The 22,321-nt window shown below is 41.0% G+C and overlaps 1 protein-coding gene across 1 annotated transcript in view; it reads right to left on the minus strand.

The window, feature by feature from the left end:
* Positions 1-22,321, minus strand: part of LOC105926521 (type II inositol 3,4-bisphosphate 4-phosphatase) — a gene marked incomplete at its 3' end in the record, with an annotated part of 212,557 nt that overhangs the window by 100,175 nt on the left and 90,061 nt on the right. Inside the window, 1 exon segment of the mRNA XM_036129950.1 lies at positions 19,767-19,872. Within this exon segment, the coding sequence (XP_035985843.1) occupies positions 19,767-19,820 (54 nt within the window).

Here is a 22,321-nt window from a genome sequence, read left to right on the forward strand (position 1 = left end):
TCTGCTAATGCTAACCTGCGAATCTGGCAACCGGCTGGCAAAAAGTACAACTGAAGGTGGAGTTGAAATTGTATCTATCTCCTTAAAATTCATCTAAAGTAAACTTTTTTCCGTTTCTTTGCTGATGAGATCCAAATTAATCTGACCAATAACACAGAAACCCTCTGGAGCCCATATCGTGGCTGAAGACCTATGAGCTGAATTGACGAGGATCAAATAAGATTTGAGCTTTAGATTATCTGGTATAGCCACATCTTTATCTGCAAAGATGGTTTATCATATCATTGGTCCTCTTTAAGGGTTTTTGTCTCAACCCAACTTGGGAGCAATATGACTTCAACTTGACTTTGGTGCCTCAGTCCATACAGAAATCTCACAAAGATGCAAGAACATGTCTAATCAAAGTGTTTAGTGAAAGTGGCTATTGTGCTTCATTGGTCGCTCCAGTCCCCATGGTAGATCACTGCCCATGACTTCTCGATTCCCTGCCCTGCTGGGGATTCTGCTGAAGATCTTCTATCGTCTCTGTCTGGCTGCCTCTTTGCTGTGCATTTGGGTGGAATTGTGGAGCTTTGGCTTTATTCGCTTTATATGTTCTTTAAAATGTTTTTAAATCCGCAGGCTGCAAATTCTAAAAAAATATTTTAAATACTGTTAACAATAGAAACAGAAGAAGAGGACCCCTTAGATAAACAAACAGGTTTAACAGGAAATGCCCACCATACCTGCTCTTGTCCTCCTGAATGTAGAGGGAGAGCAGCTGCCTGGGGATTGTGAACGACAGAGTGCACTCCTCCATTTGTTCCCGCACCAGCATCCACTTGCTGTCCGCTGTTTGGAATCTGTACACCTTGCATATGGGGTTTCTGAACACTGTGAGGGAGCAGAGAGCGGATGAAAGAAGGGAAAGATGAATATTGATGCATCTGACGCAGCAGAAAATAAACACATTCTTGCCAAGGAAATCCTCGGGATAATTCTTCCGAAATTTAGCAAAGTCGGGTAGAATATCTAAACTAACAATGACAGCTGGCCCCCTCAAGGACACAGCGGAACAGGAAGACATCAGAAGTCTTTAAAAGTCACAGGAGGTATGAAGCACAAATTAAATTCTATAATCAATAGCTGTGTCTGCCAAAGATAAGACATTTCTCATCTTCCCATCCCCAGTTCCTCTCTCTTCTTCAATGTCAGCACAGAAGGGTAGAGCGTACACAAAAATACACAACCCTGGTGTTGTTAATCTTTGCCCCAATATCTCCTCTGTTTCCATTTTAATTGCTTATTTATTGTTCGACACTGAGGCACAGCCTGTGCGATCATTTTGAAGTTTTGGTTGCTAACCCCACCACCTGATTCACATTCTGCACCATCTTCCTCCTTTCTGCAGAGAGTTTCTAATAGCAGCAATCGAGGGGCTGAAAAACGAAAAACAGCCCTAATGCTCTTATCTGCATGCTTGCAGCAGAAGGCGAGAAAGCTGTCAGCCTTAAAAAGTGTTTACCGCTCCTTCTTCCTTTAGCCGAGAAAAAAAAAAAAAAAAAAAGTGGTTCAATAAGACGGAGCCGAAGCACCCGAGGTGAAACGTTGACAACTTCGTGTCATGATGGTCACACATGCGTGGCAGGAAGATGCTTTTTGCTTTCATTTAAACCTGGGTACCAGACTTGTGGAGCAACCAGACAACACAGACGCTGGTGCTCCACACAGCCAAACTTGTCATTCAGAAAATTGACAAAGTTCAACTCAGAACTGTAATTTATTTCCACAGCTTGTGTGTCAATGTCTGAACCATTAATCCTGGTACTTCTGTGATGCGCCGCTGAGTGTTAAAGTGCCTGTCGCTCCATGGGGAGAATAGTTGTTTCTAGAAATTCATGCAAAAAGATGCCTTAAAGGTGCTTTCATGGTGTTCATGCCAAACTGTTTTCAGCTAAATTGGTGTACTTCATACGCAATCTCATTGGCAATAAGTTCAAGGAGGTGCATCACAGTGCGAGTTCATAGCAGCGATAAAATGAGGGCATAATGGCAGCTTGCTTGATTGGACTGATCTGGGCAACTCATAAAAGCATAAAAACATTTTTCTCAATGAGATATAATTGATCATTGGAGGATAAAACAAAATAACTATTTTCACTTTGTCAATAGCACTCCAAAGCTACGTTTGATAAAAGCTTAAAAATAAATAAATCCCATTTTCACAGACACTGACAGGTAGGTATTAACGGAGCTGGTGCAGAGGGGGTCAAGTTGTATTTAACCAAAAATTGTGGTCAGTTTTCAGCTGCAGCCCCTTTTAACTGTGGACTTCATTAAGGCTCCGTCATTCCGTGTTTTCATCATGTTAAGAATGAATTAAGTGTCTTTGTTATGGTTAAACCATTGGATTTTATTTGGTAGACCAGGTTTGTTTTGGTCCGTGCTTACCAAATAGGGTCTACAATGACCCTTTATTATATATAAATTAAATTATCTATGAACTTAAAAATCACAGCTTTATTTTTATTTTTTCAAACAGCAGAATGGCAATTAAACGTTTTCTTGTAGCGAACGCTCCATATTTATTTATAATGAGGAAAAAAGGGATTTTGCTTGCAGCCAATTGCAAAAAAAGACTAAAAATAATCCATGTACATATAATTTGGTTGTTTAAATTCAATGTGGATTTAGCTTGAAACACAAAAACTACTAAAACTACCCTCCTCTGGACTTCCTTTATATCTGAAAACACTGCTGGGCTCTGTTGGTTTTGACCAAACATAGTAAGAGCCAATGCGTATGACCCAAAGAGCCACAGGTCTCAGACCAACAGTGTGTGTGTGTGTGTGTGTGTGTGTGTGTGCGTGTGTGTGTGTGTGTGTGTGTGTGTGTGTGCGCCCAGTGTAAAGCCTCAGTATAAACGCTGATGCTCTTTGAAGACCTCAGAGCTTTTCCGGATAATTTTCTGAACATCCCTATTTACTCTCATACCCTCAAACAAATTACATCTCGACCATTTTTCTTGCAATAACTGAACAGATCACTAACCAAACCAAATAAAAAAAAAATATGGTCAGGTAAGGTAAGTTTATTTATTCAGCAGTTTTCAGTAACAAGATGATTCAAAGTGCTTTACATGAACGGAAAAAATTGGAAAATGAAGGAATAAGATAAATAAATTCTTCACTAGACTTCTGTCATACATTAGCAAACAAACAGAAAGACTTAATTGTTTCTATTAATAATAAGAAATAAGCTAAGTATATTCTTTGGAAATTTTGCATCTAAAGTAATTTTGTCCAACCTTTGCAAAGCTACAAATAGAATTACTTCTTTTGTTTCATTGTTTCACTGAAACAAGCTTCATCACTAAAAATTCAAAGTGTATTTTTTTTGTCTTTTCATACATTCCTCAAAGCTACAACTTAAGGTCTCTGATCTGACCTTTCTAAACCACAGCTAAAATGGGAGAATTGTTTCTATTCAGGATAAAGTTTCACTGAAATGAGCTTCATCACTAAACATTCTAAGAAAGTTACAGCTTGAGGTCTCTGATCTGACCTTTCTGACACTACAGCTGAAACAGAAAGCAGCGGAGTGAGGGAAGAAAGCACAGTAGAGGCGTGTGTGTGTGTGGTGTGTGTGCGTGTGTGTGTGTGTGCAGTATCCGTTCTTTCACATCAACAGTTTCAGGTTTTACATTTAGACACATTTAGGCCATAATGCCTTCAGTCCGACCCAACAGGTTTCAGCAATCTCAAAACAATTGCATAAAAACGTTTGAGTGTTTACAACATTCTAAATAGTTTTGAAATTCAGTGCCTGAAATTGAGCTGATTTTGCTGCCGATTCAACTTTCAGCATGAACACAGCCTACACTTTTCCGATTTTCATCTTTAGCACATTTTGAAGAACACGTAGAAATGTTCGCTCTCAGTTATGCGTTCTGTGCTGGTCTTTCACGTGAAACCTCCAATTAAATACACTGAAGTTTGTCATCGTAACGTGACAAAGGGTGAAAGAGTCCAAAGGGTATGGACATTTTTACAAACTACTATACAAGCCCAGTAACACTCCAATATGAATCCAATTAAAAGTCAGACTTTGATCACAAGGTTTAGAGCAAACAATAAATTAGGCTGTGTGGAGAATGTTAATATTAGTCACATTATGGAGACCTGTATACACTTTAATTAGACTCGGCAGATTTTACAGCATCTGGTGACACAAACTGCTGCTTTATAATACAAACAATTTTATGTCAGATCAACCAATTTGCAGGCAACTTTGATCCTCTTTTTAGGAAGCCAGGAGCTCGTTCTAAGCGTGTTTCTAAAGATAGGGCTGCTCGTTTCTCTCCCATAATCAGGCAACACCTGCTCTGAAGTTTACAGAGTGCAGAGCAGGGAAACGGGCTGAGAAGCGAAACTTCAGGGAAGACACAGAAACCTTTTCCGACTTAATACTTGATGTGTGTGTATGTGTGAGAGAGACCATGATTTTGAATAAAAACAGGGATATAATTTAAATGTATTCATTGTTAACGCCACAGCTGGAACATTGTCCTTCTTAAGAGGGAATATTATAACACATCTAAACAAAGAATGTAAGAGCTAAATTTCTTGTTGCAGTAGTTTTACAAACAGCATAAACTTAATTTAAATCAGTGGCTGAAATTGTTGCACATTTGATTCAGCCAAAGGACAGTAAAGGCAGTTTTGTGAAGATGGAGTTATTGGTCAGTACTCAACCTGCAGTGCTTAACATTCTCAAGATTCTCATGTGAAATAAACACAGAAGTTCTCCACAGAAAGTCAGGACTATAGTTCTCGAGGGCTGATCTAGTTTCAAAAACAGATTCCTGTCATCTAAACATCAATCTCTATCATGTTATATGGTTGTCAAAGGTGCCTTGCTCAAGTGGTAATATGCTTTGATATTTTCACATTTTGTCAGAAAACCACAAACCCGCAGTAAGAAATATATGTTTAATATATAAGTCAAAACAAATCAGTGCCAATATATTCAGCAGTTTTTCGTTTTCACTGCAATTTCAGCGACTCACTGTAGTTTTTCTTTGCAAAACAGCTCAAGATCAGTCACATTGCATGAATGGCATCTGAGAATCAACTTTCATGCATCACTAAGAAGTCTCAGTTAGATTTAGGTCTTCTATAAAAGTCAGATTTGTTGAGCATTTGACTAATTGTTGCCGTGTCGACAGTTTCCCCCACAGCAGCTGTGGATCTCTGCACCTCCTCCAGAGTCACCAAGGGCTGTTTGGAGTTTCTCTGCTGATTTGCAGGTTTGCAGAGATACCAGATACTTTTTGTTACTGTTTGATATTTTCAAAGCCTAAAATATTGGTTTATAACTTAACCCCAATTTAAACTTCTCCACATCTTTAACCCTGAACTCTTCCTGCTGCGTTCTTTTTGTTCTTCATCACCACTAAATCTATTTATTACCACTTAACTAATTACTTAGAAATATCCTTGATTGTCCCCCAGAGAGGGAAATCTATTTTGAAATTAGCACTTAATCTTTTAATTTCTCTCTTTGCCTCTCATGCAGTAGTTGTGCTTGATCTAAATAAATCCAAAGCTAAGGACTAACGCTACGGTAAAAACCTAAACCTATACCCAAAGATCAGAACACAAGACTGGAGTAAGAACCACTAAAGGGAGAGCCATGCACGGCGCATTCTCAGTTCAGCCTCTTTGCTGCTGTTTAGCAGCTGAAGTTCAAACCAATTATGTCGAATTTGGATAGTAAAGATATGTTGTATTTTTATTTAATTTATGTCTATATTTATAAGGTTGTCTCATTGAGCTTTAAGATGTCATTTATAACTGTTTATGTGTCATGCATTTTCAAATTAAACCTCTTTACTTACTTTAGCATCTAATATATATATGTTTATGTAATTATGAATGAATTATGAATTAATTCAGGCAGCGATGTGATGAAGATGCCCATTTGATAATTGCTAAGATTTATTTTAACAGAAATATTTGTATTTCTGTGCCTCTGGCTGATTTCATTGATGTATTTATATCCAAAAAGACTGTTTGGATTTTTCTTTATCGTCACTTTTATCCTAATGAACACCAGAATATCTCGTCGTAACATCTGTGAAATAAAAACTCATAAAATGCTCTCCAAAACAATAATTGCAGAGTAAATAGACCATAGAAGGGCTTATTATTTTTTCATGTGCTGCGGAAGATGAAATTAATGAGGATTATAGTTAAGTCTAGCCCCAAAATGACCCCCTGAAAAAGCTCATAATTGTATTTAAATGAGATTTATTGTGGGCTGGAGGATTATGAAAAAGTGAACAGGATGACTAAAAGCACAGGGTGACGAAGGGGAATGGAGAGAAAGCAGAGAAAACTTTAAATCAGAGGAGGGATAGCTGTTGACTTCCACTGTCTTCAGAGCAGCGGATTAACCCCTGACCCCCCCTTCCCTCACAGCAGCCGCACTAATCGGACCACCAATCAGGTGCCTCAATCTCCCTCCCAGACACCTCTTAGGAAAATGACTCCCTGCGCTCCTGCGCTGAGCCGTGCGTAGGCTCGTCTCCTCTCCCTGCATCCTCATTTTGAAAGCCAATAAAAGTGGAAGAGTAAATTGCATTACGCAGTCTGGCGGTATCTGCAGGGAAGGTATTGTTTCTGACAGGCTGCAGATGTGCACCTGCAAACATTGCTGCCATTCACTACTTATTCGCAGTGGAAAATGTAAGCGACGATGACACCAGAACAACAGGAGCAGGGCTGCTGGGGAGCAGAGAAAAGTGGTTGGAATCTGCATAAAAGGGAGCGAGAGAATGGGTGTAGTAAAAACATTTTCCCTGAAGTCTTCTTTAAATAAGAACTGAGCACTTTTAGCCCAGCAGGATCTCTAACCTTTTCAAATCTTCCCCTTTTCTTGCTACAATGTCTTTAATTTTCTCGCCACAGTTCTTGCTTTCTTATCAGAGAGGGATCCAACTTTCTGCGTAGCCGGAGAATTAGTCTCACGCAGCTGGGTTTCTGTCGTTTGCTCATCACTCAGGCAGTTCAGAGACGACCAGGGGGGTTCCTCCCCACCGTTAGACATCTTCTGCTGTTTTTGCTGATGGTATAAAAGCTTCAAAGCCCTTTTTTTAGATCAAAACAAGGAAATCAGAATTCTTTGTTCAACCAGGGCTTTAAATTCCTCTTCATTGAAAATTTGTTCAAAGGACAGTTTAATGGTAATTAGATGGAGAACATCAAGGGAATTTTACTTAAAGATATTTCAGGAGTTTAACTACCATAAAGAATAAATGTATCTGAATAAAGCAGAGACAAATTGCAGCATTTTAACCTTTTCTTCCAGGCACTTACACGGCAAGCTTAAATGGTTTTGAGTTGAGATCCACAGTTAAGGGGACTGTGTGAAATCATGCTGAAGTGGGATAAAAAGAAACATTACCGCCCTGTTAATCAGAAAAGAATGGTTAAATTGCAGGTGATGAGAGTTTGAATCATACCTGGACCAGTTAGCGCATAATCTTCTCTGTCGATGCAGGACTGGTCCGCAGGCTCACAAACCAAAGGACACTGAGGATGAAAGAAACAGAAACATACATCAGTATGTTCCTTCACCTAACAACCACTAACAGGTTCTGATCACGACCATCAGGCCAACACTTAACCTGACATTTATTATGAGTTATGGTTTATCAAAAGCAGTAAACCAGTAAGAACATAAGGAAATAATGATTTTTCAAAGAAAAATCTGAAAAGTGTGGAGTGCATTTGTATTCAGCCCTCTTGGATCTTTTTTCACCGCTATTACGGCTGCAAATCCTTCATTCCTCCACCAGCTTTGAAGATCTAGAGGCTTAAATTTCTGTCCTTCTTTGCAAAACACCTCAGGTTTGGTCAGACTGATGTCTAGGTGGTCCTTAAGTGATTTCAGATTGAATTTAGCCATCCCAACACAAGTCTGCTTCAGTATAAACCATTCCACTGTAGATCTGGCCGCATATTCCTGGTTTTTGTCCTGCTAGAAGCTGGTCCTCACCTAATTACAAGTATTTTGCAGGATTGCCAAAGTCATGTTGGCAAACTGCAAATAGGCGCTTTTTTTGCAGCATGTTTCTTCTTTTCACTCTTTCACAAACATATTCTCAGAATATGTTTCTCTAGAGTTACCATGGGCCTCTTTGCTGTTTTTGTTATTCCTGTTCTTATTCCCAAGCCCGTCAGTTTAGGTGGCTGGTTATGTCTTGGCACATTTTTAGGCAATGGAATAACCACAACTCTGCAATATGTTCTAAGCTTGAGATTTGGTTTGGAAATCTAACCCTGCTTTAAACTTCTCCACAACTTTCTACCTGGCCTGCCTGCTGTGTTCCTTGGTCCTATTTTTTTCACAAATGTTCTCAAATAAACTTCTGAGGCCTCCATAGAACAGCTGGATTTATACCAAATTTAAATTACGCAAATCCATAATTGGGTGACTTCTATTTTGCTTCACTGGACATTTTTCAGGCGTATCAGATTAAAAGGGGAAAGAAACAAATGTATGCCACACGTTTAAGATAGATTTTTTTGAAAACCATTAATGGATTACCTTCCACTTCACTGTTTTACTATATATCGACAGACAGACAGACAGACAGACAGACAGATAGATAGATAGACAGACAGACAGATAGTACTCTAGTCTAGCACCATCCCAGAATCCCGGAAAGTAAAATCGAACATAAATCCCTAAACTGGGTTTGATTTGTACAGTATAACAACATTATGAAAATGCAGGTATTATAAATGAAAAGACACTTGAGTTGAGTTTATTCATATTTTGGGTTTTATTGTGTTTGCTTTGTAGCAGTTAGGGCAAATAAAATCTAATTTCACTGAAACAAATTGCTGTGATGAAAAAGCAAAAAGCAATTTAAAAGACTTGCATCGCATAAAACATGACAGAATAAAAAGCTGCTGATGCATTGTCACTCTTCAAATGATGTTGCAACTTCACTCCAGTTATTAACACCACAAAAGTTTAAATCTGGAGGAAAACGTTCCCTCTGACTTCACAGAAATGATAGCAGACCTTTAATCTTAGTCATTATGGATTTTCCAAAATAAATACTTCCTCCTCCATGAGCAAATATTAAATTCGGACTAAATTTTGACACATAACCTGCAGTATTGAAATATTAACCCTAACTATCACACCCAAAAAAACTAAAAAATAGGCGACCTCACAGTTTGAATCTCTCATTTTACATTGTGTTACCAGGCAACAGACTCATTATGCTCACTGTTTTTTTTATTCCTTATTACCGTGAAGCTGCCTGGAAAGGAAATTCAAAAATGTAGAAAATTTTCCCGTAATTGTTAAAAACCTACCATGTAATACTCTAAATTCTCAAGCCTTTTAATGGCGTCATGGATGAATGTGGATGAATTTGAAAGGCCTCTCTTTTGTTCGCTTGTTGTGAAGCCTGTGAGTTTTTTTTTTTTTTTGTTCTCAGTAAATCCAGTAAGACTGGAACTGAAGAATGTCTAAATCAAATCTCAGAGCAGAGAAAAGCTAACATGTAGTGTGCTGTATCACTCCAACACCCTCCTGCACACGTTTCAGGTGCTGATACAGAGCTGGGGATTAAAGTCATGCTCAAATGTCTACAACCCTGTCAAATGCCGGGCTGGTGTAACTTAAAAAACGTAGCTGAAATAAATATTCTGGGGCAATAAATTGGCTGCATAGGTTTGCAAACAGAACTGATTAACCCGGGTTCAGAAAGTAAAAAGCCTGTTCAGAGATTATTTCCAACTATTTGCATTTCCAGCTCCACAGAGTCAGGGGCTGCATTCCAGATGTTCTAATTATAGCTCCTAGCTCCTCTTCCCTGACCTTTCATGAGATCAACAATAAGAATTGTGGGGAGGAAAGGAGCTTCTGACTGGTGTGCCGAATTCGGACAGCCTTTACTTCGTACAACATTATGCGACGGAAACGCACATGAAGGATTGTTGTCAAATCCGGGCCTACGGCCTTCCAAAAATTACCTACAAAGTGCAATCTCTATTCTCTCCGGACATTTTTGTTAATTTCCATGAGTTTGGAGGTGTTTATATGTCATGTCACACAAAGGATTGTGGGATTCCTTATAGCTCCTTAGTGCCGGTAAGCTTCCTCTGGTAAAGGAACTGTGATAGGAGGCATACATCCTACCTCCTTCCTCACTGACTGCACTCATCATGGCGACCGCTGACACACTTCCGCTTACCAGTTAGACCTTTTCAGGTGCAACCAGGGACTAATGTTTAAACCATCCATCCATTTTCCAACACGCTTATCCCTGCGGTCATGAGGGGAGCTAGTGTCTATCTCCAGCTATCAATGGGTGAGAGGCGAGGTTCACCATGGACAGGTCGCCCGTCTATTGCGGGACATAATGTCTAAACCAGTGGTCTCAAACTCTGGTCTTTGAGGGCCACCGTCCTGCAACCTTTTGATGCTTTTGTTCTTCAACACACCTGACTCCACCATGAGCTCATTAGCAGAGCTCTGTAGAGCTTGACTGTATGCTTGTGAGCGAGTTTAGCCGTTTAATTGAGACGTGCAGGGCAAGGGACACAGCTGAAGGTTGCCAGCCCTAAAGGATTTGAGTTTGCAACCACTGCTTTAAAATCACCTGGGGTCTCATCTATAAAACTTTGCATAGAATCCATACTAAAAGTGAACATACCCCAAGAAAAAGAAAATGGCATACGCCAAAAAAAACAACTAAAAAATAATAATAATTTAGGCTCCATTGAAAACCCTTATTGAGTAAGGACTCTTTATTCAAAGTGGAAGTGCGTCAGTGGTCGCCATGATAAGTGCTGTCCTAATAGTGTATTCAGTAAGGAAGGAGGATTTATGAATAAACTTGCCCTGCCTGAAAGGTCCTTACGTATACTTAAGTGTCACCAAGCATTAACAACACAGGGGTTTGAAAAGCCTATTATCAAACCGATCTATGACTAAAGTCTGATACGGAGTGAAATTGAACGTCTGAGAGGAATCATGATGCTGTTCACCACTTCACCATCTGCGCCACCAATTCCCCAGTCTCCAGAATCAGAGTACGCCTGGGTCAGAGTTGCCCTGAGGAACGCTCAATATCCTGTCAAGTTCTTTTTTTCTTTATAAATCCCAACGTTTGCGTGAAACGTGACATACTCACCTTTCAGGCCCCATTTTGTGCTTACCAAGCTTTATCAATAAGACCCCTGGTCATAAAGTGAACAGGATGAAAGGCAACTAGGCTGGATTTTTACTTTCTGAAGCCAGGTTTACCACCTCTCAACTCAACTCAACTCAACTCAAACTTTATTTATAAAGCACATTTAAAACAACCGGGGTTGACCAAAGTGCTGTACAGATAAAAGATAAAAGCTGAATGCTAAAATACATAAACACAATGCAAAAAGAAAAATTGAATGCAGATAAAAATATAATAGGATAAATGTTTCAATTTAAATAAAATATTAAAATAAATTATAATTTGCCAAATGTCCACCTAGACTTGATTAAAAGCCAGGGAAAAGAAATGTGTTTTTAAGGAGGATTTAAAAACCTCCAAGGTGCCTGCCGATCGAATATGCCAAGGCAAGTTATTCCAGAGTCTCGGTGCCATAAAGGCGCGGTCACCTTTGGTTTTAAGTCTGGTTTTAGGCATGGCCAGTAGCAACCGATTAGAGGATCTCAGTGTTCTGGCCGGGACATGGATTCTGAGAAGCTCAGTCAAATACTGGGGGGCTAGACCATTAAGAGCTTTAAAAACAAACAATAAAATTTTAAAATCTATTCTAAAAACAACTGGAAGCCAATGCAAAGCCTCTGTTTGCAAACCATTAAAATTACACTTTCCTTTGAAGCAACTGTTGATTGAGTTTTAGTATTGGTTCCAACCCACAATAGATAGGCAGACACCCTATCTATTTTTAAGACTAATCTTAAACTTTCCTTTTTGACAAAGCTTATAGTTAGAGTGGCTCATACCCTGAGCTATCTCTATAGTTGTGCTGTGATAGGCTTAGGCTGCTGGAGGACATCAGGGTCTAATTTTCTCACTCTACTGATTTCTACTGTTCTCCAGTTTTGCATTGCATTACATTGAAATGACTGTCGTCATTTCAGCTTTTAACTTTTTGTTCTCTCTCTTTTTCTTTATAGTAGGTACACCTGGTCTGGCGTTCTGTTAACTATGACATCATCCAGAGAAGACGGCTCACCCGCTACTACCATCTAATGTAGAACAGATTACTGGATCAATGTGTGCTTCTGTGCTTTTTTGTTTCTCTTGTTGTGTCTCTGCTCTGTCTTCTGTAACCCCAGTCGGTCGAGGCAAATGACCGTTCATACTGAGCCTGGTTCTGCCGGAGGTTTTCCTTCCCGTTAATGGGGAGTTTTTCTTCCCACTGTCGCTTCATGCTTGCTCAGTATGAGGGATTGCAGCAAAGCCATGTACAATGCAGACGACTCTCCCTGTGGCTCTACGGTTCCCCAGGAGTGAATGCTGCTTGTCGGGACTTTGATGCAATCAACTGGTTTCCTTATATAGGACATTTTTGACCAATCTGTATAATATGATTGAACTTGACTTTGTAAAGTGCCTTGAGATGACATGTTTCATGATTTGGCGCTATATAAATAAAATTGAATTGAATTGAACTTGACTCCCAAATATCTTCCCACTCTTCCTTGCAGACAGTTCTCTCTCTCTCTCTCTCTCTCTCTCTCTCTTTTTTTTTCTCTCTCTCTGACAGGGAGAATATCTCTTGTTTGCAGTCCTTTCCAGGTGAATCTACAGATATTCTGTCTGACTCAACTCTGGGTTTGCCTTTCCTAAACTTTAATACGGTTTTGGTTCAGTCATTTTGTGTTGATTCAGAGATAATCTTGGACTCACTGTGACACTCCAAAATAAACTTCCTCTTCATTTTCCTCTTTCTAGCAGACACCCGGACGCTTTAAAGCCAACACTGACTGGTGTTTGGAACGGTTATTCATCTTGATAAAATACTCTAGTTCCATTTGAAGAAAAGTAGCCCTACAGCGTGACGCAGCAACCACTAAGATCCACTCTGAGTGTGTTCTTTTGGTGTTGTTTTCCTGCATGCTTTCTGTCAAACAAACTAAAAATGAAAACACTTGATCAAACATTTCTTTTTGTTGCATCTTAAAAAAACTTCTCTGAAAGTGGTGCTTCTCAAGATCAGATTACTTTGGATGTAAGATGAGACGTAAGTGCAGTAAGAAGGACCATAATAATGGCATTACTTTTAATAGTTACACTTTTTTCTATACTTTAACTGGTTCCATGAATGTAAAAAAGTTGCATTGTTCCAGGTTCTTTATGCTTTTAATAATAAACAAAGCAAAGACGAGGAGGAGAAGCGCAGCTCTCATGTTCTGCTGTTCGTGTTGCTGTTGCACGTCTAAAAGAATGACAGAGACCCTCAATTATTAATTCCTGCAGAAAGTTTATTCAGTCGATGCCTTTTCTGAAACAGCACTGCTGCCAGCAGCAGGTCTGACTGAATGACTCATTGTCACTTCAGTTCTCAACATCAGGTAAATTTACTGTTAACAGGGCATTGTGCGTGTGTGAATCATGCCTTTAAGCATCCACCAGTCACCAGAGCCAGGGTTATTCCAGTTTTCTATGTTGCTCCTCTAGGAGCCCAGATCAGAGCTCTCCTTTTGGATGCAATCTGTGGGGGCAGACCCTTGAAGCCTGCTGGCCAAGAAGAGGCTAGCTCTCCTTTTTTCTCAGGACCCGCGGTCGACATGTGGTGAGCCAGAACAGCCGGCTCAATGCAGAGATGAAGCAAACAACCCACGTGGTAACTGAGCAAAGGATGGAGGAGTTTCTATCGGCTTGATTTGGTTTGCTTTATCAGGACAGCATTGTACATGAAAACAGACATAGTGTCTTTTGGCAAATATTGAAATGATTCATATAAAATGGTTTTACAAATCTTTTCCAACAATATCAGGCAATGTCAATGCTGCCACCTTTAAAACCTTGAAGATTTATTTGATGTTGAGAGTAATTTATTTGGTTATTTTTAGGTAGTAATCGGTTCTAAAACCACCATTTAGATGTGTTTATTCATTTTCAAGTCGTTAGTTTATTTAGTTAAGTATTAATTCAATAAAATTTTATTTGTATAGTGCCAATTCATGAAACATGTCATCTCAGTTAAATTCAATCAGATTAAATTATGCAGATTGGTCAAAAAAATTTCCTATCTAAGAAAAAAATGTCATAATTATGGCTAATTAGCAAAATCTTATGTTATGGAACATCCTGGTGCCAATTTTTGTTCATCCACCCAAACATGATCGGAGCGTGGAAATAAGCGGCTCAGGATGGAAACCTGGAAATCTCTCAGCTGATTCTGGACTTGGCCAAGGTGTTAACTCCACATCCAGCAATTCCTAGGTCAGCCACAGGGATGTCCTTCCAGTGGGACATGCCAGGAAAACCTTCAAAGACAAGGTCCAGAAAGCCTCCAGATCATTTGCACCTATCACCCTAGCTGACTCCTTTTGATGCAGAGAAGCTGTGGCTCTTTGCCAAACTCACCCCAAATGATGGAGCGTCTCACCCTATCTAAGGCTGAGCCCAGCCGCCCTAAAAGGAACGCCATTTCAGTTCGGTTTATATTATTTATATAGCATAAAATCACGGCCGATGTCATCTCATGGAGATTTACGAGATAAAAAGGTTGAATTCAGATCCGGTAATATAGGTTTATATTAAATTCAAATCATGCTAAGACTGGACCACTAGATACATTCACCTATCCATCTATCCTTCTGCTCCATCCTACCATCACTTGTGAACAAGACATCGAGGGGCTGGAACACCTCAGCTTGAACAGTCCACCTTTGTTCCACTTCAGAGACCGTCCCCTCCATGTCTATGTCTTGAGATCCTCTCCAAGAACACCACAAACTGGGTCAGATTCACAGGGCAATCCTGGTAGAGTCCAACTGGGAACAAGTGCTGAGAAAGTGGAAACTGCTCTTGGTTTGGTTCTACTAGTATCGGAAGGCTATTAACAGCATTCCCTAAAAACATGTCACATGCAGAACACAGATAGCAGGACTGCAGCTCACTGATTAATCTCACAGCTTTTATTGATGCAAAGGAACCCGCTGTCAAACACCCCCGTGTCTCTAACAGAGTCAAGGTGGACACAGCAGTAATTAGGACCAGCCCAAACTGCAGTTTCCACACTGTTCTAATTACATTTTTCAAACCCTCCTCATGAGGCCAAGTGTTTTTTTAATCACATTATTATAACACCTTCATACTAGCTAGTATTGTTTTCTACACAGTGGGCAGATCAAAGTAACTAATTTCTTGCTTTTTAGTTATTCTTATGTATTTAGTCATGCATTTTGAAAAAAAAGGGCACATGCTACATACTTTAGAACCAGAAAATCTACAATTTTAGTCAATAGCTACGTTTACATGGACAAAAGTAATCGGAATAAAGGGCCGATCTGAATAAAAATGTGTTGTGTAAACAAGACAATTGGAATATTGGGATCGGATTAAGATCAATCAGAATTAAATAATATTCTGAATGGGAGGGGTTATGCTGATTGATAATCTGATCAATGTGCAGATAAACGCCTGTCAGGATCAAGTTACTCAGAATGAGGTAAAATGACCTGAGTGAGCATGTGCGGCCGACGTAAACATGACGTATTTCCACGTTGGTGAGTGGCAGAAATACGTCGGGAAGCAAAACTGTCGGGGCTCCCAATAAAACCTTTATGTTCGAAACATTAAAAGAGTTCAGAATTATTATTTATTCAGTAACGTTTCAACTGTACTTAAAAGCTGGTGCAAGTCCAGCCTGAGCTCTGAGAAGACTAACAAACTCGTATAAAACTGCTTTGTTTGGTATTTTTGTTGTTCAGCAACGACAGAAGTACTTCTGTTTATTTATTGGGGAATTTGATAACTGCACAGGTCAGAGGGGTTTCTGAATAAAAGCAGGTGGATCCAAATGCATGTTATCAACAGATTAATTGATTGTGTGCCGATATAAACGGTACAATTGTATTCTATTTTTTAATCCGAATACATTTCAATCGAGAAATTTTGTTTATGTTAACATAGGTAGTGTGAAACAAAAAAAATCCTGATGGAAGCAGAGAGGTCAAGCTCCCCCCAATTTGGTGCAAATATCATCTATATAGAAAACGGGGGTTCCTTGGTGGACGGAAACACCAGTAGGGAGGATGGATGACGTTTAGGGGAAGAGCATCTCTAAGCTAAAGGATCAGGACTTAAAGCTTGAGCAGGGAATCAACAGCCAGACCAATGAGGCAACTGCAAATATTACTTGTAAGCATAAAGTTTTTATGATAAGAAAGTACTTTCCATTACTGACAATTAGCTATAGCGGCATTGTTTTTTCTCTCTGTGTTTGAGCCAAATGAAGGAAAGAAAAGTGCAGACGGTGTCTAAGTAGTTTAACTCTCTTGTGTAGGCCTGATCTTAAAGTGTCTTTATGGGGCCAAATATGTTGTGAGGACATTAACTTGAGTTAAGCTTATAGGGTTTTAGTGGAGTGACCGATTGGAATTAAGATTTGGCAGCCAGATAACTGTGTTGCAGTTACATCCACCTGACTGAGACTTTGGCTCACAAATACAAAATTCTGTGTCAGAATATCAATGCTGGTCACAATTTGAGCAGAAATTGCAACTTCTATCCAGAGTACTATGCAAATCAAAGTGTTTCAAATTACACTTTTTGTCACAAGCAGCCATTCCTCGCTGTTGTGAGCTGCCGGCAGATTGGAGACGCCACAGAGTGCTTCTAAATCCCCGGGTAGGCGCAGAACCTTTAGATCTTAAACAACTGCACTCAGGCAACAGGTTTCCTGACTTCCTCCTCACTGGATTAGTCGCCAAATGAAGCTTCATCCTTATCCTGGATGGACATTGTGTCCAGCATTGATGACAACAATCCAGATTTTAAACGCCCAGCTGCGTTCTCTGCTTTTCTGTGCTTCTTTTATTTCCTTTTCCTGTTTTTTGCATATTCTTTACCTTCGAACATGGAAAAGAAGATAACTTTTGTGGGCTAAAAGCTTTAACACAGCTTTAAAAATCGTGAGGAAAAAAACACCAAAACTTCAATCTTACAGCACGCTTCGCTTCTGCTGATACACAAATGTGCTATTGTTATATTCATGCTTCTGCTAGGCCTTTTAGTCCGCCCCTCGAAGCATTAAGGCTGGGTTTTACTGATCAAAGCATTGCTGACAGCTAACAATCGCTCTCTCTCTCGGTGCATGTCAACCCTGTCTGGTCTAAAGAACCATCACACACAGCCAGGGAGCCAAATCTGTGCCCGGGAAAAAGGTTTTTAATGACTGCAAGGAACCAACTCCTCTAGTTAAGAAACACATCCAGAGTCAGGACGCCGCCAACCAATCCCCGATCTTTGACACCCAGACACAGGATCCAAATTAATTCCTGCCTATTGATCAGGACAAGCAGAGACGCCGACTGGCATTTGAAAATCCCAGTGAGAAGGGCCAGAGATAAAGAAAAGCATTAAAGAGCCCAGGAGAAGGCGCAGGAGGTGTTTCTTTGTAATTGTGGGCAGCGGTCAGTGCGAGGAGGATTCTGCTTTGATGACTGAAATATGAGAGGAGATCAGATCAAAGGTGACTCAATTCTCTTTCTTGTTTTGGATGAGTGTTTTCACAGGGTCAGAGGGATATATTCGTCACTAAAGAAAATGACCAGGGATATTCAAACAAGAATATTCAACCCCCTCCCAAATCCCAGTAAATAGCGCTAAAAGTGCAGAACCCTAATCTACAGCAAGCCTTCCCTGACGCCAGATCCCTTCCCTTGTTCCTCTGCAAGTTCCCCACAACGGAAACGGCACGGGCATGCGGTAATGTGCTGTGGCAGCACACGCACATACACACTCACACATGCCAACGTATCATCAAGACGACATGGACAGATTACCGGTGACACGCAGAAGCCTGGCAGGGACCCTCCCTGCACCAGCAACAAGGGTGGGCAAAGCTAAGCCAGTCAACCGTGCAGAAGCCCTTGGTCAATTATATAAGACAGTGATTCACACACACACATACGCCAGATGCACAGCCACACACACACACACACACACACAACGTGCGACAGCTTGCTGACAGCAGCCATGAACTGCTAGTCTATATGTTGCAACACGGTGATGAAAGTACATCAGACGCATCATGAAAGCTGCTTCTCTAATATTTAAAGCCTGTTGGCTCTGAGGCGCACATGCACTTGATATTAACGCGCAGAGCAAAACTGGGTGAAATAAGAGAACACGCAACTCCGTTTCTGCTGTGATGGCATTCCCTTAATGTCAATCTCCGAGGAAGGGCGCTCGCTCTTCCTCCTCTTCCCCCCCCTGATTTGCTTGAATCACAACAGAACCTCGGTCAAAGCCCGAGCAGCAAACGGGATGGGAGCAGACAGCGAGGGCGGTGGCTACAGGAAAGCAACATCCAGGAAATATTTCTGTTCACACAAAAGATCGGAACCCAGACTCATTGATGCACACGCGGTTGAAGGATCTCTCATCGTTTCTCCATCTGCACCAACAGGTTAACGTTAAACGTCCACACAATTAAATCTTCGTTAGGGTTCACCTAAATGTGTTTGATCTTATGGGAGAGTCTGAGCTGCGTCTGCCTAATCCCAGGATCAGCAGAGAGGATCTGATATGCAGACGCTCTTTGCCAAATAACTCGCTCCTTCAAAACACTCTTCGAATTTATGCCCCCTTAATAAAGATCTTTAAAAAAAGTGTTAAAGTAAACTGTGCTTTTATTGCAGTAGCATAATCTCAGAATAAAAATGTTAAAAAATCTGACCTCAGCAGGCCAACCAACCTTCCAATGGGATTTGGGTTTGGGGAACGGAATAACCGCTGGAGGACAAATCCTGTGTTGTTGTTGAACGCGTTCATGTTTTGAAAGACCCGGTGATGACCCGTTTTTTACTTAAAATGTGCTCGTTTTTCATGATGCCATGTGCTCGAACAAGGACATTTGGAAGAGAACGGATAACATGGATCCTCCACCCTACTTAACAGAAGATGCCTATTCACATATTCAGTGTTTGTTCAAAAAAAAGCTCCATCTTGGTCTCTACCCTCCAGGTATAGTCAGAGTTTAGCAATCCCCCTACATTTAAATGCGCGACATTAGGACTGATGAGCCTTTTTCCTTCTATCTGGTGTTTGATGCTTGTTATTAAGACTTGGTGAAACTGAACAAGTAAAAGTTGGGTCCTCTGTCACTCATCCACCCTTGTTTGTCACTGTTCTGGTTTTTCTTTAAACTTTTTATTCACTGCTCTGACTGCAGACATGGACAGGTTGAGGTGAGTAGCAGCTTTCTTGTCCCCGTTTTCTTACTTGTGACGTGTTCTCTGCTCTTTCTCATTTTGAAGGGAGGCTATGCGAAATTTGCCTCCATGCAATGTCATATTCATACGGTAAGGAAACAGAAAGCCATGAATTACTAATCATTAATCTCCTAAGAATTGTTAGAGGGGCCGATAAATATTACAGCGGTGTTCTAGTCGGAATCATAAAAGATTGTTACTTCTAATGCAAAATACTCTGCACACAGATTTCCAGTCTGATATTCTGCTACAATGATGATTTTTTTCCCCCCATCTATTGAGTTTAGAGAGAGGCGTACCTTCTGTGAGGACGTGTCGGTGGCGATGTGGTCAGCCTCCTCCATCTCCCCCATCTTCAGATGACTCACTGCCACTGTCCCTGCTGTGCAGACACCATCCGAGGACCTGGAGACGTTGACGAGAGAACAAACACGTGCATCAAGGTTTTATGCTAAAGACCTCTAGCTCTAAGTGCCGCACAGCGATCAGGCTGGGAAGAAGTAATATTCTGGCTTACATTAAGCCTTGAACAGGTTGTACAATTACACAGCTTGTTGAGTTAAAATGCAGCGGCGAACATGAGTGCTTGCCCTGGGATTTCTTTACTTGACAGATTGTGCAGGAAGGTCTGGGTAGAGAATAAAGCTGAGAAGTTTGCAGGGAGGGGAGGGAGAGAGCATTTTATCTTACTGCTCAAACGGTGGCCTAATATGTGCTCAACGAGATGACTAGACCTTTTCTGATACTGTAGAGCGGCCTGGCCAATCACTTTTCCAATCGCAGAGCTTGTGATTAAGGATAAGATAGAAAATCTATAGTATTGGCAAGAAGACAGAGGCTTTAAAATGAAGAAAAATGGCCCCTCCACATGACGGCAGCAAGTCTGATCACTTTAAAAGACCCGTCCTTAATGTGCTCGATTGCACTCCGGCTGGAGGAACGCTGGCTGCTCTGTGCCAGCCAGCGGTCTGATGGGAGGGAGGAGGAATGACACACGACTGCCCTCCGAGGGAGGAAGAAAAAAAACGCAGGGACGGTGATGGAAACAGAAGGGATCCTTTCAAGGCTAATCCATCTTGATGAGGTACAAGGAAGAAGTTTTTAAACACACACAGGAGAAACGAGGAGAGAGGGAAGGAAGCGCAGTGAGCGAACGGCGGACTGGGAGCCCGAGGAGGCAGCTGCAGGGGAGAAACGTCTCTGCGGTGGGACACGGAGAGCTTCAGTTAGTGCTTAATGTCTTCCAGCAGTCTCAAAGCAGAGAAAATAACATTGGCTGCTTTCTAAATCTAATCTTTGTCCGTCGCCAGACACCTGTCTGGGTGTTCACTCCTGTGCTCCTCTCCCCCGTTTCCTCATCCTTCCTCGCGCCGCGGCAAAGCCGAAGGCCGGGGAGAGAAAGTCACCCTGACTTTGATCGCATGTGTCCACGCGTAATCAAGGAGATGGAGATTAACATGCACCGCAGTCAGTGACAGTCCTCTGGAGGCAGAGCAGAGGGATGCCGGTGGTCCTCTACTCTTCAGATTACACGGCCACAATCCACTAATGAAACTCTCCCCTCATTCAGACTGGCCACAGAGAATCTTCACGATTAGGGCGACCACATCCACGACCGTATTCGGTCAACATCAAAGTTTGTGGGTGGCACCGCATTGTTATAATTTTTTTTTTTATTTCGTTAACTTTTGTTAAAGCTCCATCATATATCAGAGCTCTGATTACCCCGTATATTCCTAACAGAGCACTTCGCTCTCAGACTGCAGGTCTGCTGGTGGTTCCTAGAGTCTCTAAAAGTAGAATGGGAGGCAGATCCTTTAGTTATCAGGCTCCTCTCCTGTGGAACCAACTCCCAGTTTTGGTCCGTGAGGCAGACACCCTGTCTACTCTTAAGACTAATCTTAAAACTTTCCTTTTTAACAAAGCTTCTAGTTAGAGTGGCTCATGTTACCCTGAGCTATCTCTATAGTTATGCTGCTAAAGGCTTAGGCTGCTGGAGGACATCAGGGTCTATTTCTCTCACTCTACTGATTTCTACTGTTCTCCAGTTTGCATTGTTTGTTGTCATTTCAGCTTTTAACTTTTGTTCTCTCTATTTTTTTTTCTTCATAGTAGGTACACCTGGTCTGGTGTTCTGTTATGGTCTGAAGGTATGGTCTGGTCTGAAGACAGATCATCCGCTATTACCATCTAACATAGAAAGTACTCCTGGGTCAATATGAGCTTCTGTGCTTTCTGTGTCTCTGCTCTGTCTTCTCTAAGCCCCAGTGGGTGGAGGCAGATGAGCGTTCACACTGAGCCTGGTTCTGGTTCTGCTGGAGGTTTTTCCTTCCCATAATGGGGAAATTTTCTTTCTACTGTCGCTTCATGCATGCTCAGTATGAGGGATTGCTGCAAAGCCATCAACAATGCAGACGACTGTCCACTGTGGCTCTACGCTCTTTCAGAAGTGAATGCTGCTTGGAGAGACTTGATGCAACCTGCTGGGTTTCCTTAGAGAAGATTTTTTTTTACCAATCTGTATAATCTGATTGAATTTGACTTTGGAAAGTGCCTTGGGATGACATGTTTCATGAATTGGCACTATATAAATAAAATTGAATTGAAAAAATTTAAAATTAACGCTCACTGGAGACATTCATGATGTTTGCCTCCAGCCGTTGGATGGGTCCATCTTGCAAGAAGTTTGAAAGCAAACATGGTGGATCACGAGTCTGATTCGCTGTCAAAGGAGGCTTGTGTAAGAGTAATTAAAGTAGGAAATTAGTTCCAGACAGGCAACAACGATCACTGCGTTGATGCACCGTGAGGTTCACCGTAAGAGCCGTGCATCTGAAGGGAAGAGACCTAGAAG

The sequence above is a fragment of the Fundulus heteroclitus genome, unplaced genomic scaffold, assembly GCF_011125445.2.
Source record: "Fundulus heteroclitus isolate FHET01 unplaced genomic scaffold, MU-UCD_Fhet_4.1 scaffold_256, whole genome shotgun sequence".
Taxonomy (NCBI): Eukaryota; Metazoa; Chordata; class Actinopteri; order Cyprinodontiformes; family Fundulidae; genus Fundulus; species Fundulus heteroclitus.